Genomic DNA, 16,459 nt, shown 5'->3' with positions numbered 1-16,459 from the left:
TCTGTACCATTATTCGTATTTGAAATCATGAGGAGGCACTGTGTGCGAAGGGGGGCTGGAGCGGCTGCCTTCATCCATGCTGTTCCCTCTTTAAAAGGAATGGAAAATGTAAAATAAAAATTGCTACTTTGTCATGAACTAGTTCAGCCTCCCCGCTCGCATCTCGGGGATCTGCAGGCAGTTAACCATTCCTATGCTGCAAAAGCTCCTTTGTTTTTGCTTGTAACCCTTATGCCGCAAGGCATGTAACATTTAAATAATAGCATATTTTTCCTAACAAAAATCATTTGTTCTTTTTTTCTCCACTAAACGACATTCAAATAAAACATGGCACAGGACACGTTCAATGAAATAGCAAAAACTTCGGGAACTTTGTCTTTTTTTTTTTCCAACAGTGGGAATTCTGTTTGTTCGCTTCATTGTTTCAAAATTAATCATTTTGTTCTCCTGTCCTCTTTTTTTCCTGTTAAAGTTCATTTTTTGATTTTTCTTAAAAACTTCTATTTTATGTAAATTGTGCAAATATAGCAGTAACACTAGTGGCAGGAGGCCAGAGAGAGAATGGGCAATCGAAGAGACTGGGGGGTGGGAGGGAAGGGAAAGGAAAAAATAAAAAAAACAATCCTAGAAGTCAGTGCAGTCTCAGCCGGCCTTCGTTATGTGAGCTGTGATGTCACATGAGTACGGGGGAAAACCAGCCCTGCTGCAATGCGCACACTTCCAGTTGCACCGCTGACATTCTTGGTGGTGGTTCTGTTTTTTGCATTCCATTTGAGATCTTAGCAACTACTTGTTCAGCAAAATGTCTCCTACGCCACTCCTTGAAATGGCCGACTAGGTCTTTTGTTTGTTTCTTTCCCATTTGTTTTGGAGGCCCACGTGAGATGAACTCCGTTGAGGGCGGGTCGGAGTGCGGCGGTCCAGTCGATCCATGGGATGCAGAGTATACTGCGGCTGTGCCGATCGCCCGCTGTCCTCTCTCAGTTATGCACTGCTAGAAATAAAATCCGTCCAAGGGGCAGAGCTGGTACTTCAACTGCTTAGCGCCATCGTGTCGATGACCTGCTCAAGTTTACTCCTCAGTCGCTGCCTCCGGGCTGACTCGTCCTTCTCCAAAGCCGTTAAAATCTAAGGGTTGAGAAGCAAAGAAAGGGAAGAGTTACTGAGGAGCAGAACAACCCAGAACAAGCAGCAGCCAAGACAAAATGGCTTCAGAAATAAATGAAGCCCGCGTGTGTGGGCTGCCAACTTAACTGTCTTATGTTAAGAGATCCTGCACAGTACCGGGTACAAGTACTAGTAAAAATGAAGACCTGAAGCATCTTTTTTTTTTTTTAGACAGACCTCCTGACCTTCCCAACATTTTTCGCTCTCAGTCTAATGGGAGGAAAACGGTGATTAAAAGCTTCTTGACACAATAGCAACTCTATAACATTTATTAACATGATATAAGCAAACTGCCCAAAGGTGAGGAGCGGGACGAGCACCGGAGGAAAAGGATTGGGAAAAAGACATGGATTGGTGCATGTTACCAGGAAAAAATGATCTATAATGGCAGAGGATGCCCCTGAACATTGGAAAAAATCTGGTCTCCCATGGTGGGAATTTCATGGGCTGGTGGGATAGACACTGGGTGGAAAGTGAATGCTGATTGGATGGTCCCAGTGGGCTTGTATGTGATTTGTTCCCTTTATCTGTCTGATGATTTGGTTTGATTGTACCTCATTGACCAGTCGAGATGTGTACTGCCCTAAACCTGCCATTGGTTCGTACAGTAATGCTTCTTTATGTTTTGAAAACTCAATAAAAAGATTATTTTAAAAGAATATTATGAGAAAAGTAAAAAGTTATAGGGAAGCACAGATTTACTATTCTCAACTTCAAACTTACCTTGACAATATAGTTGTAGTTGATAATCAATGCTGCAGATCGATATTTCACCCTCCTCCCCCTTAAATACGTACTTGGGGGGAGAAGACATCAAGACTTGTCTCACCGTCCCCTTCCAAAAGGAACCAGCCCACCCCCCATCCACCCTTTCATTATAAATTATTTAATAAGTAGCAAAGTCATACCGCTCTGAAGTACTCACAGTCTGAAGTACAAACAATTCCACCTTGCTTCCATCGGTGAAGGTGATGATTCTGGCGCATTAGACAACGTTGGGGTGCATAAAATTGAAAATTCTTTTCGTATCCTTATGCAAAATGTACTTAGTTGACATCATGGGTGAAAATGTACCAGTAGGGTTATACCCAGGAAGGAGGTTGATTTGAGCACAAAATATCCCGCGGCAGCAGATTTACCACTTCCGCAAGACAGTTACCACATGAAAAAGTCCCCGGTGAGTGAAGAGTTCAGAAACTTGGGGAAAACAAAATTGGAAACAATTCCCGAATTTCGTGCTCTGCGAAATACATTATTTTTGCGCGATATCACTCGTGTAATTAAAATACTGCCAGTCTTGTACACAAAGAAAACAGAGCAGAATACTGAAAGGGTAAACAGGCAAAAATAAAAAATTGACAAAAAGGGAGAGCTGGCCTTCTCCATCTCCAACGAGCAAAGCCTCGGTCAATAAAAATATATTAATATCAAGTCTGAAGGAACTGCCTTGGGGGCTATCTCTACCGAAATTCAATGTAGCAGAAGAACGAGCAAGAGAGAAAATTCAGACTCCAACAAGAGAGTGATTGATAAAAGGAAGTGGACTGTCTTCACCGAAAGAGACCTGGTCATTGAAAATAGTGAACAAAATAGGTGGAGTCTCTCTTCAGCAGAATGGACCTATCACATAAGCAGTATATAAGAAGTGTGTCTGTAGTGGGTGAGGACCTTTGATGACCAAGAACCAATAAACCTCTTACGGAGAGGAGGGATTATTGCACACCAAGAAGGACCTGGAGGCCAGACTTTCTGTAAGGAGGGACTATTCAATAATTAAAGAGCTGCAAAGGGGAATTCTCTCCAGGATAGGCCTAGACTATCTAAAGGTTTACAATGGAGATATTAAGTTTTATAGCTGAAATATAATGTGTTGGAACTCCCACGTGCCCCGGGGAGCGAAACGCGTCACTGCCTCTCGTACTAGGCCTGCCCCAAAGCCAAGAGTGAAGACATGTCTGTGTGTGCATTATAAATGAGAAGTAGGGAAATTAATGAGTTCTGAACAAAAGCTAGAGGGGACAATGCCCAAGACATGGCCACAATCATGCAATAAATAAGAGTGCTCGGCGGGGAATGGCGACTGCTGCGCGGCATCTCACCAGGGTGGCGACGGCTGATCAGTGTTTATTATTAGTTGCGGCGTCTAATCACGGGAGGCTCAAAGTCACTTTTCTTAGTAACAGCGCTAATCTGCATACCGCTCTGTGCAGGGCTGGAGAATGCTAAACAGCTCCAGAGCCATATTGGAGTGGGAAGTTTGATCTGGCTTGGAGGGGGTGGGGGAGGAGAAAAGGGACGGAGGTAGGCACGCCCCTGTTCCCTTCAGAAATCCGTTATATACAATCTAGGGATCAGCAACAGGAACCCTCATTCACCGCCAAGGGATCTTCTAAACACACAGCTTAAAAGTGTACCTTTCACATGAGTGCCGCATTTAAGAAACACTATTTGAGGCACTTTTCCCTTTACACACATACAGTACATTTAAAAAAGTATGAGGAATGGCAACACATTCAAATCTGCTTTTTTTTTACCATGAAATTGCATAAAGTTGGGATCACAGCCTCAAAAGAGAGACAAAAGGGGATTGGCTATTAACAATGCACACCACTAACAAAATACTAATAATTGTGCCAAACTGCCCACTTGTAATTTGTCAAACAAATTCTGTAAAACAAAGGTTAAAGCGCTATAATATAATTAAACCAATCATGCTTACTACTGCAAATCTGAAAAACCAACAAGCAATGGCCAAAATGTTGCTTTGAAAACGCTTACGCACCCGCGGGTAGCCAACTTTTAATGTTTTTGACATACGTTCTCATTGTTTTAGATGGCAGACACGTTTAGAAGCAGCACGATTATCTTGGAAAAGTTAAATAAAGTATTGGTAAGCCATTAAAAAAAAAGGCCTCAAATTAAAGCAGTGCCCGCATTCAACCAACGACTGAATATGTCTGGAGATCTCAGTAGCACCGCGGCGCCCTGAAGATAGTTGTGACAAGTGCCACGGCGTCTAAGCCTGGCTTTTAGCCAACAGCACTTTTGATGCCAGCAATGGCAACACTTACAATGTAAAAAGTGAAACTCCAGGCTACAGCTTCCAATTGGCTAGAAGACTTGTTCTAGAATGAGCTATTCCAGACCTGGCACTAGTTTCCAACTCTTCTTAGGTCTGCGTCAGATCAGAGAACTTTGATAGCACGTTGAACATACCACTGCATGGTATTTGGTACGCGGGCCTTGACTACGCGGTCTTAATACAAATGCTTCACAAACGCAGACAACAAAACTCTTGTAGTCTCCCAAGCGGCATTCATCCTCCATCAGATAATCAGGCGGTGAGCAACAAGCCGTTGGGAAATTTCCTCTTGTAAGCAGGTGAGTTTCCTGTCAAAGAAGTCTGGTACTTCGGAATCCGCAACCTGTTCTGCTGTGTTCTTATTAACGATCTTTTTATCTGGCGTCGCGTTGAAAAGTTACGCTAGCCCAGGAGGTCTACCAAGAACATAAAGGAGATAAACGCCTGTCGGGAAGGAAGGTGCGAGAACCCGCCATTACAGGGACTCAGGCACTCAAAGCAAAAATAAATTATGATTTTCATTCACAGCCAATGACAACATATTATTTCTTCTGAACAACAGGCAGGATTGTTCGCCCTCGCTCCTTGCCAGCGAGGTAGCAATCTCTTCTTTGTTACTGCGTTTAATGATTAGGAGAGGACAAAGGCACAGCTGCCATTCGTTAATCCCATTAGAGAGGAGAAAAGAGATCCACGAAAAGTTGTGAAAGGGAGAACGGGCTCCGCGCGTAAAGTGGCGGGAAAAGGGGAGGAGTTAGGAACACAGGGCGGGTAAGGAAAGAGGAGGGGCATGTTACGAAGGTAAGGAAGAGCGAGAAGGCGATGCAGCACGAAGATGGGAGTGCGGAGCGGAAACCGGTGAAGGATGGATGTTGAGTAGTATGGAGGGTGGGAGGGAAGGGGCAGGGCATGGGCAGGACATAGGTGAGTTTGAAAGAGGGAAGAGAGAGGGTGGGGCATCGAGGAGGTGTCTGAGACAGTGTGGCAGACCGCAGAGAGGAGATTTGTGGAAAAGGTAAGAAGGTGTTGAGATAGAAGGGTTTGAAAGATACATGACATAAAAAATGTGGTGTGGGAGAATGTCAAGTGAGTAAATTACATAAAGGGAGGCAACAGGTGTTGATACCAGAATAAAACAAAACAAGCGTCAGACAGGAAAAGACTCAAAGAGGCAAACTGGAAGCTAATTGTGGAAAGATGGGAGAAATATGCAGTGGAAGGGCAAGAGAAAAAAGGCAACTAATGTAGAAAGATATCTAAAATAAATAAATAATAATAAATCAAGGAAAGGGACGTGGATAGCGGATACAAAGCCAAACAAGATAGTAAAGAGTTAAATTGGGTCAGGAGAAAAGCGAAGAAAATGAGAATCGGAGTAGGAAAGAAGCGAGAAACATGGTGGTAGGAAGGAGCTGAATAGAAAATGAGGGGAAACAGTGGACAACCAAGAAGGAAAGAATAACAGAAAGAGGTGTATGGATGTTAATTCACCTAAATGCCATGGGTAGCAGCAGTGACATCATACAGTCAGACTACTGACACCACAGGTTTGATCCCCAGACCCTCACTTAAGCAGCCCCAGTTTTCTATTTGCTGCAGACTTAAGAGAAGGCAGCTATAGTAAACTAAAGCAAGTAAATAGAGAAATAAGATTCATTTGTTTCCTTTCTGCTCCTGCCGTTAGCTTCCATTGGCCCTTAGACCAGGTTCAGTAACAGCATTACAGAAGGTACCAAATGGCAGGAGAGGAGAAGCAGCTGCTGTGACTAATATTGATATCCAGGCAGGAGGCCCTTAAACATAGCCCGTCCACTCTAGCAGCCACAGGGCATGCACCACAGCCCTATTGCAGTACTTTGAGATGTTAGAGTAGTGACCCACTGATGCTCAAGAAACCAAAGGACTTCCCCACTCCTCCAGGAAGATCCAGAATTTGAGACATTTCACAGATTCTCCTTCGTACCACTTCGGGCCAAGAGTTGTCATCGATTTGTAGATGCGATGAAGCCTCCATTTCTTCAAAAGCATATGGAAAATCCATTGCGGCACCACACCCAGGGCTACTGATACATATGTGTACTTCATGCATCAAAGGACAACAGACCACGGTCTACGAAAGCCCACCTGCAGCTAAGGCAACCATGCACTGTGATAACCGAACAGCGGGTGGCGCTAGAGGAGTGGTAGACATATCAATGCTTCATAAACCAATGGAAAAAAAATAAAGCCCAACCTCAAATATTCCATAGTACACACGCAAGGGGGCGCACATACCTCATCTCTGTACTTTGTGATGTACGAGTAGATTTCATGCAGTGCGCTCATGCTGTTGAACTGGCTCAGGTGTAACCGTGACTGCTCGGCCAGGTACGCGCTCATATCCTGGTCACTGATCACAGGCATTTTTGCGATATCTGCATAATATCTGTAGATAGAAGAAACATTAACCGTTAGTAACATCTTTTGGGGACCTAGGGACTGACAAGCAAACAAATGTGGAGTAACCAGCCTCATCGAAGCAGACAGGCTTATTTTCCTCCCCTGGCGGCCCACCATATTGGGTAGATGATTTCAGGGTTAGCATATATTTCTGCTACTGACCCTCAGATCCCAGTAACCCCTTTACATCTGGCTTGTGATCTTGTAGGTAATGTGTACGGCAACTGTTCAACTTAAAGCACTCCAAACGCAAGTGAAGTTTGGTCCGTGCTTTGTCCTTATCACACAAGATGTGAAATGAGACGCAAGGCATCATGTTAACTCACCTCAGTCTGGCCCGGTCGTCTTCACAAAATATATGATTTCTCGATTTGTCATAGTCTTCAAGGCGCTCTAAGGAGCAAAATGGAGGGCTAGAACAGGGTTCTAAGTTCTTCATCTAACAGACTCTAAAGAGTGCTGGGTCTTAAGGAGGACCTTTCTATTAGTGTCTCAAAGATCCCAAATCCACCCCACAGCGGGCTTCATCTATGCTCCTGGTATGAACACCGGACCATCCTGAAATGGAATCACTTGCTGTCAATGAGAAGCTTTCTTACGGTGTCATCTAAATCTAGAATGAGCAAACAGAGTGCTTCTCTTCCAGGCTATAAAATGTCCCAAAATCATCCCAATCCTTGTAGGGACAAAGGGCTTCTTCAATGGGGCTGATAATTATAAAGTAAGTGGCCCATACAAAATACTGCACTCTATCTACACTATTTGCTTTTCTCTCCCAAATCTGACAAGCCCTTCCTGGCTGGTTCTCACCCACCATCCAAAGTGCTTTCTTTGTGTATTTAAAAAACAAAAATTATAATAATTTGGGGGTCAAAAGTTTTTTTTAGGAGAGCATTAGCCAATGCTGCAATTGCAGAATTCCAAGGCTGCCTAGTGTTGATTCCACCTCATGCTTATTTGTTCCACGTCCCTACTCTTGTCTTTTTATATCCCTCCTGCAATTTATTTTTCATATCCGCTTCCTCTATTTGTCACAATTATCCTATCTTTCTCTTACTTGTCAGTCTTTTTCTGTCTTGCTCTCGGTCAAAGTCTAATGATGAGAAACAAGTCCCCAAAAATGGGTGCTGGGGCCAACCACCGGGAAAAAATATTACGCACAGGCACCCCACTCATTCTCCTGAACAGGTTTTGAATGGATGTTCCCTTCCCACTAAGATTATGTTAGTTGTTTATTTCCATTAACATGTTTCGGCATTCACTCGAGATGCCAAGAACGCTGCTGTTCTCACATCCATTTTCATCAAAGGTTTGCCACCAAGAAGGCAGCATCCCAGTCAATTTTTCAAGTCTCGACATGAGATCTTTCCCATACAATGAGTCCAGGTGGAACTTATTTACACAGACAGCGGGGAAACTGATAATATGGTATTGGCTCATCACCACAGGACCTATGTCGGCCATCCCTGCCCATGACAGGCCTTGCTCGACTCACCTTTCCACCCAGCTCTTGTAGTTCGGGATGTCCTTCGCATACAGTAGTTTGTTGGAGGGGGAATCCTTGCCCAGCTTGTGCTCCGACGTCGAGCAGGAGTCCATGAACGTTTGCGCCACCACCGACAGGCAAGCGTCCGTAATACTGTTCTTGTGAATGTCGAAAACAAACTGAGGGTTTTTAATCACGTTTACCCAGAAACGAAGAGGTAGACTGAAAGAGAAAGCATTAAAAAAACAGTCAGATGTATTCGGATATGGCGGGCATCAAAATACCACCGACGGGCAATTGAGCACAAACAGCAGCAAACGCACTCTAGCTAAAATGGGACACGCATTTGGTAGGCAAGTCTTAAGGTTTCATCATAGCAGCCAGGCTCTTGTCCAGCTTCATAATACAGGGACCAAACCCCCAAGGATTCCATGTCACTGTTGGTGCAGCATTCATAGGAGGTACTGTTTACCGCTGGAGTGGTACAGGCGTGCATAGTACTGCACTTCAGTTCAACTGACCACAGGTACTCCCTGCGTAGTCACCGTTCTCGAAAGGCAGCAGGTCAAACAGGGAAGGCTTACTCCAAGAAGGTATGCTATGCTAAGAATCATTTAGTTTTGTTGGTTTCTTATACAAAGCAACTCGTCCTGTGCAAGCCACATTATTTCAAGCACTGTACGAATGGGTGCAAGCCTAAGCAAACAAAAACAAATTTAAATTTTTTTTTTTTTTTTAAACTGAACTTATGAAGCTATACCTCCACCGTTACAAAACAGATCTCAGGACAAGAGGACATTAATCTTTAAACTAGTTCAGAAAATTCTCTGTGGCAAGAAGGCTGGCACGAGACCACACAGCAACTCTCCAAACCCTCTCTAGACTGTGTGATTTTTGTTTTTAAAGATTTCCCCATTTCTACAAGATCTGATTATTTCTAACAAGCATACAGACACGGGAGAGTGGACACACACACAAGCATAGGCAGGTGGGAGCACTACAAACGTTGTATGCCCAGAAAAGGCATCGAATTCAGATAAAAACACATCCATGAAAAGATGGGAGACAAAAATAGTGAGGCATTCAGAAAGTCTGGGAAAAACAGGAGTGCAGGAATACTCCGGGAATGCATCAAGTGTTGGCAGTGAACGTGAAAATGGTAATGTAATTGCATTTATGAAGTGCTTACTACCCCTGACAAGGCCGGTGGGCTGCCAACATTGATCCTTTTCATTGGTTGCCTTGTGGCGGTATCTGAACTGCTGACGCGCACCTCACAAACATTTGGCTGATTCAATGGCTGCGTTTGGTTGTCTGCAACAAGACACCTTGTGACGCGCGAAGTTCCACCATCGCAGACGCCACAACGCATGCAAACACCTTCATATTTTATTCTCAGCATGGAAGGAATTAATTCCACAAAAGGGATTAACCCCCAGACAGATCTGCAATTTATCACTATGAAAGAAGGAGCATCGTTGAAGCCCCAGAGCGGCTTCCTACGCACCGCCCCTCGCCCCAGTGACCGTTCCGCTTATAAGACTGGAGCGGTGTCTCTTCGGCCACTCAAGTGTGCGCTTGTTCCTGCTGGAAGGGAGGCGTGTTGGACCACGATGCTCTACCAGGCTCCGAGTTGCTGGGCTGTGCATAAACATCTGGACAGCACAGCAGAACGTCAATGCAGGGCAAGGTCTCAGAGAGACAACACCACTGCAGGCTGAAGAATATGTAGCGAGGGCCGGGGTCGCTGGCATTTCATTGTTGATCTGAAAGGTGGGAGAAGGCAGGAGTAGAGTGGGGTTTGCATTTCCTTCCCTTCTAATCACTGAGCGATTAACCACTGTGCTGAACAGACAGCACATGCAAATTACCAATGTATAACAGGAGTGGTATACAAAGCATGTCAATCAAATGTCGGCCACCCAAGGCCCGCCACTCTCCAACATCAAAAAGCGCACATGCTATTCTACATAGACTGCACAATTCAAAGTCTAATATAGCGACACATACAATACACTCACACCCAGAGCAATTGCTTACTTCAAAATCCGTACATATCTGCTAACTTACATTCCCTAGGGACCCAACCATAATCCATGACCTCTTTTCCCACCAACCTCCTACCCACCCAGTCGTCTACCTGTGGGTTGCGCCACCCGCCGCCCCATATGCGTTCACTACAACACACTATAGCAAGAGTCACTACTGTATACACCCACATCAACCACACAGGCCAATGACCAAATGTACCCACACCAATAATTCAATACCTACTCTTAGTTACCTAACCAATCCAAGTCCCCAAGCTACACAACATGCAAACTACCAAACTTGTATTTCATCATCATCTTAAGACATTAGTGTGTCTGTCCCAAGGTATCCAACTGCCCACAAACAATAAGACATCAGCACTTACAGAATAAGTCTTCGGTCCCATTCTCACATCAAATCACCCTATCTGCACAAACATACAGACACTCAAATGTCCATGCCACCCATTCATGGACCAGACTTCGCTTCTGCACCTCTGCTGCTGCAGATAAAATTCAATGATTTTCCCAGGAGGACACCTGGAGAAAGCAAAGGAGTTTTCCAAGCTCAGGTGATGCCCTGCATCCGTGCGGAGAGGATTCTGCACATTTAAATCCTATCAACATGAACAACTTTCCCTGAACAATGCATGTTGGCTTTCATTAAAGTTCTTTTTATGTCTAGATGATCATCTAAGAGAAGGCGTCTAAAGCACAAACATTTTCTGAGAGGAGGTTCATTCCTAGGAAACCTTCCTCCCTTGGGTGGACAATGCATGTTACTTTCTTCCTACGCACTTGTGAGGCTGGAGTACAAGGAATGGTGCACAAGACACTGGCCAGTATTAAGTTATCTACCTGTAACACTAGTTCTCTGTCATGGACATTTTCCATAAAGTCACAAGTGGCACACTGTGACTATATGTGTCTTGAAATAAAACTCCAAAAACACCTTGTGTTGTAAGACTTGGTAGTTGACCAGCACCGTGCAGATCTAAACAAAATAGATTGACCAAAAAGGAAATGGACGGGCTATCACAAAAACAAAATCCACACTCTGGCAGTAAATCTGTTGGATTATTAGGAACGTTAGAGAAATTAACTGAAGATCCCTCTCTGGAGAAAGTCCATTTAATCCCACTTACCAGTTACTTTTCCATGTGTGCCGAACATCGTAATCCGTGATTGAATGTTTGTCTGCTTGTTCATCAAGGAAGTCGAACATATACTTGATGGCAAGCGGCAAGGCGCTACCACGGTGTGCAGTGCTGAATATCGTCTCAAATAAGTCATCTACAAACTTTTGTAAGGTACCCTGAAAAAAGAGGGGAAAAACAAAATGAGCCAAAGGGACATCAGGACGTACCAGGATCAGTAACAAACGACCGTATCAAACATTTCTTTCGCTTGTCTTTTTCTTCCTCATTTCGAGTGGGTTTAACTGAGTAACACGAAAGTAAGATGGTCGAAAGAGGCAACACGGAGTCTGTACATTCAAGATGGCCGCTCTGACTGTTCTAACTCTACGACTCAACACCACCTCCTGCACAGGCTGGGCTGAAAACCCTCCTCCAAAGAAGAAGTTTCATACACGCAAACACTGCCGGGTCAAGAAGGGGATCCCTCAGACATGGATTCACTTCTAATCCCAAAACTTTTATGTTCTTTGACTTGAGAGGCCCAGTAGCCATGGAAATGTATTCAGTATGAACATTTCAGCAAGCAGGAGACCATTACAGAAAACAGCCTTTTTATGCACAGTCCTTTCGCTACAATGTCTCTTGCAGTAAACAACAAACAGGACTAGAACTGTTTTCATCTCTGGCAATTATTTTATGGAAATGAACTTGGGGCGCTACTCTCGAGCCTGCGGCAGAGGGTTGTGTTTTGACGAACCCCCTGCCGTGCATGGCAGGAGGGTTGGCTTTACATGATAAAACATTACTTTATGTTGAAAAAAATAACCTAGAAATTCACTGAAAAAAAAATAATCAAAAGTTAGTGACGCAGTATAGTTAGGAATTATAACTATATCCTATTTTACATTTGTTTTAAAGTTTAGAAATCCATTGTAAAAACCAAAGGTTAAAGGGACGTTATAGTCAGCAATTTTAATTGTAGCCTATTTTACAGTTTAAAAAAATCTTAGAAATGCACAGAAAAAAAACAAAGTTAAAGGGATGATATAGTTAGGTAAAAATGTACGTTAAAACTTGGTGTTTTAAACAAACAAAAACAAAGAAATTCACCAGTTATACTTATCTCAAAGAACTAAAACTTGTGCCCTAAAGTAACTATTACTTGTGTCCTCGCCATGCATTGCTACCTATGACATCACTCATGACATGATCTATGACATCACTGATAACCTCGCTGAAACATCTGAAATTACAACATTGATGACAACACTGTGCATAGTGGGGGCGTGAGTTATAGTGCTTTGCCCTAAAATAACTATAACTGGTCAATTTCAGTGGCTTTGTTTGTTTAAAATAGCATTTTTTAACTGACCTTTTCATCTAAAGTCCCTTTAACCTTTGTTTTTTTTCCTCAGTGAATATATTAATTGCCATCGATGGCATTCGAGAATCCAGCCTGCAGCTCACACTCCAACCTCATCTGAGCGGTACGGACTCATGGCGCTATCTCATTAACTACCCTTTCTGACTAGGTGTTTTTGATGGGGAAAACGTTAAAAAACACCTGCCAGATTTACTAAAAGCTTAATTATGCTATAAATGGATTTTCAAATATGCTCCAAAGAATAATGAGTCACAGGAACACAAAGAAAATAATTTCAAAAGTGCACAATAATTAAACCTTCAAAAACTAAAAAGGACAAATGTACCCCCTCAATCCACAGGAACAACTGCTTTAATGACTGTTGCCATCTCGGTAATAGGAATAGAACCTTCACCCTAGACCAATCTTGGCTTCACCTTTCATGCTCTAACTGCTGATAAACTGCAGCGAAGCGTCGCAATTGCAGGTACGAAGTCGAACTACTGGCGTTTTTTCTAGATTTGGTTTCAGAAAGTATGGAATAAGCAAAAAACGTATAAAAATGAGTCCTTATTCAAAATGCATAACTAATAACGTTCTGCAATGAAAATGAAACCAATTATGCTAAATGGCGGACTTTCTTCCAACTCCATTAAACCTAGCAGGAGACACCGCTTACCCTATGCCCATGCATCGCAGTGGCCTTCTTGGCGCACTTTATGGAACAGAGCTATGTTATATAGAGAGCTTATAGCCATGTTTATAGGTTCCATAATTAATGTCAGTTTTCATATCCATGCAACAAGAACCAGGCTACTTCCTACCGGACGGGCGCGGACCTCCATTGAAGGCAGCCATTACAGAACAATAGCCGTTAATTTGGGTCGTCGCCCATCGATCGCTTGGCCTCTCCGGGTCTACTAGCGCTGACGGTGAGCTGCTGCTAAATTACTACGTCAATCACAGCGGGAGCCGGCAGCGCTAGGGAAATCATTTACTGCATTAACCGTAAAGCTGGGATACATTTTTTGCTTTGTCAACAGGACTTGGGCAAGAACAGGCTTTCACGCTGCTTTCACGGCGGGCAAGCTGATTTTTTTTCTCCAAAATTGCTTATTTAGATGAACACGCACTGAAGACAGAGGGGGTGGGGCTGGGCTTCCGTAAGGGTGTGCCACAGTAAGCAGCTAAAAGATGTGGCGCCCCCGGTGTATGTAACTGGTAATGCAGCCATCTATATATATATATATATATATATATATATATATAGCTTAGGGAAGTTGAGGAGAGAAGCAGCATGGCCAGAGTTACAACTCGACTCACCCAATGCTAAATGTCAGTGGCTTAAGCTGTAGGGCAATAGATGATCTCAATAAATGTCATGTGGCTTATCCATTCTTCTGCTCAATTGTGCATGCAACTTCTAAACACCTGAATAAAAAGGGCAAATATGATGTTTGTGACAAGTGCAAAATGAAGGAGTTCTACTCTTGTGGCAGTGCAGGATTTGCATGTGCCCACACAAAGGCAGGCAGGCAGGCACACACACACACACACACACACACACACCCACCCAACCACATCCACCCACCCACCCACCTCTCTTCTAAAACCCCAACAAGTTGGGCACTGCACAAATATGTACATCTCAAGACACTATGTTAGCATAAACTTCACTAGATGAAATCAAGCTTTGACCAGCAGGGGGCTTGGAGGAAATGGAAACTGCAATCTATTCGTTTATTAGAAGCGTTGTACACTTGTTACTAAGACACAGTTTGAAGGAGGTGAGAAAGAGCACATTCAACGCACACGGGTGTTACCCCGTGTGCACCATCAAACTGAAGACTAAGCAGTGTGGAAGGAAAAAAAGACAAGGCAGCAAGATATGTTTTCCATCAATGTACCCAGAATCTGGACCAATCCCCATGTCTATCGGGACCTCCCTAACGCGGCTGCAAATAAGGAAAGAGTTGAAAACTCACCACTTTAAAGAACACTACACCACAAGGCATTAACCGTAGACACCCTATCTGAATACATAAATAATTGGATACGCAAGGAGTCCAATTGGTAGAACCCCTGGGAGTGCTGCGATGAAGGGAGGTGCATTACAAGCCGGCCTTCTGGCTGTCGTTTGGCACCATCTGGCCAGCAGCGGCAAGCCAGATCTTGAGCATAAGGCCTCTAGGAGCTTCAGAGTAGAGAGAGGAGAGAGAAACCCGTCCCGACCATAAGAGCAGCAAAAGAGGAAGGGCTTCAATCTTCCGCAGGGTTGTAAAAGGTAGCTTTAGCGCCTCATGTGCAGCTTTCCATTGGGTACTTGACGACAGCTAAGCTTTTCCATTTCTGTTCAGTGGTCCACGAGTACCTTTTCTATGTCCTTTGCTTGAAGCAGAAAGGGGGCGTGTCCTGCGTTGCCTGGTGACAGTACATGACCTGCCTGCATCGGCAACCAACGCTTGCTGCTATGAACCGGGCGATGCCAGTGAGGCCTTTATGTCTGCCTGAACCCCTCTGACACGTCAGCCCGCTTCAGTTTTTCACTATCATTGACAATTCTCGTCATTCTAAGAGGTGGTGAATTCGATTTTTCAATCAAGCGAGGTTGGTCATAATGGATTGTATCCGGGAATAACTGCTTAGATACACTAGTGACATTAGAACAAACTGTGAGGCTCACTTCTGGTTTTTGTAAGAGCAGGGGTAAAGATTCTCTCTACTCTGCCAAAGCTGTGCCACCAAGAACTCTGCCTACGATTCAAGTGCCCAAGATCGCCACTGATACCAGACAGCAACTGCCCCTACTGGAACTTGGTACCACATTTTACAAAAAACAGGGCTGCCATGAAGTGCAGAGTGCGTAGGACTGCTGCACTATTCACTAGAGAAAAAGAGGAGTTGCAGAACACGTTGGCAGCTTGCTTCTAGAGTGAGTTGCTTGGATCCACCTTTCAAAGCCAATCAAGGAGCAACACACGAGGTACGTTCAGGACGGCTGACTACTCCGAGTACTTCTGCCTTCCACCTCTCAACTTCCTTTGATCTTACCTTGGTGGCCAGCAGACGCGTCAGATAAATCTCCGACACCATCTTGCTGCCTCGGTCTCCTTCCCGCTGGTCCAGGTGATCGTGGTTCTTCACCAGGTGCCAGAGTTTGGTGCCGCTCTCCAGGTCTGGCGTGATCATCGGCGTCCGGGACCGGAGACTGTCTGGGCTGCTGGCGGTTCGGAGCATGCTCTCTACAGGGGGATAAAACAAGAGAGGGCAGGCATCAGAAAAAGGATGAAGGGAGGGTGAACATCATCACAAGATGGCAGTTTGATGGCAAGGTTGTTCATTTGCCCCAGCCTAGAAGGGGTACTTCACTGGGATAAACACAGCCCCTCAAGACTCATTTTATGAAAAGCCATGAAACCTCACTTCTTTCATCACCAGCAATTTATGAGACCCAGCAGAGCTTACCCCACACTTCTGTCCCTCCACCAAGTGCCTCCTGCAACAAGCTTATGAACATATGAAAAGAAAAGAAAGACCCTGCAAGTGCAGTGCGCGATACACAAAGTAACACGATGCTACACAATTACTTGGATGTGCAGGTCCCCCATATCATGCCTTTTATTTTCTGGCCAACAGCCACCAGACAGCTCACACGCATTTATTGTGCAGCCAGTGTGATACAATCAATTTACAGAAACAGGTAAAAGGGTCAAACTCTTCGAGGTGTGGGTCTGGCTCTTGTTGGTCATATGT

General features: G+C 44.2%; 1 protein-coding gene across 2 annotated transcripts in view; it reads right to left on the bottom strand.

The window, feature by feature from the left end:
* Window positions 1–272: 272 nt before the first annotated feature.
* Window positions 273–16,459, bottom strand: part of PLXNA1 (plexin A1) — a 507,337-nt gene continuing 491,150 nt past the window's right edge. For both annotated transcript variants that reach the window (XM_085624414.1, XM_085624415.1), the window contains 5 exons: window positions 15,758–15,948; window positions 11,350–11,519; window positions 8,184–8,396; window positions 6,524–6,674; window positions 273–1,128 (listed from right to left, as the gene is read on the bottom strand). In XM_085624414.1, coding sequence (XP_085480540.1) covers window positions 1,033–1,128; window positions 6,524–6,674; window positions 8,184–8,396; window positions 11,350–11,519; window positions 15,758–15,948 — 821 coding nt within the window. In that variant the 3' untranslated portion in view covers window positions 273–1,032. The remainder of the gene's footprint in view (window positions 1,129–6,523; window positions 6,675–8,183; window positions 8,397–11,349; window positions 11,520–15,757; window positions 15,949–16,459) is intronic.

This window comes from Triturus cristatus, chromosome 9 (genome assembly GCF_964204655.1).
Source record: "Triturus cristatus chromosome 9, aTriCri1.1, whole genome shotgun sequence".
NCBI lineage: Eukaryota > Metazoa > Chordata > Amphibia > Caudata > Salamandridae > Triturus > Triturus cristatus.
This window is presented reverse-complemented; position numbering and strand designations above follow the sequence as displayed.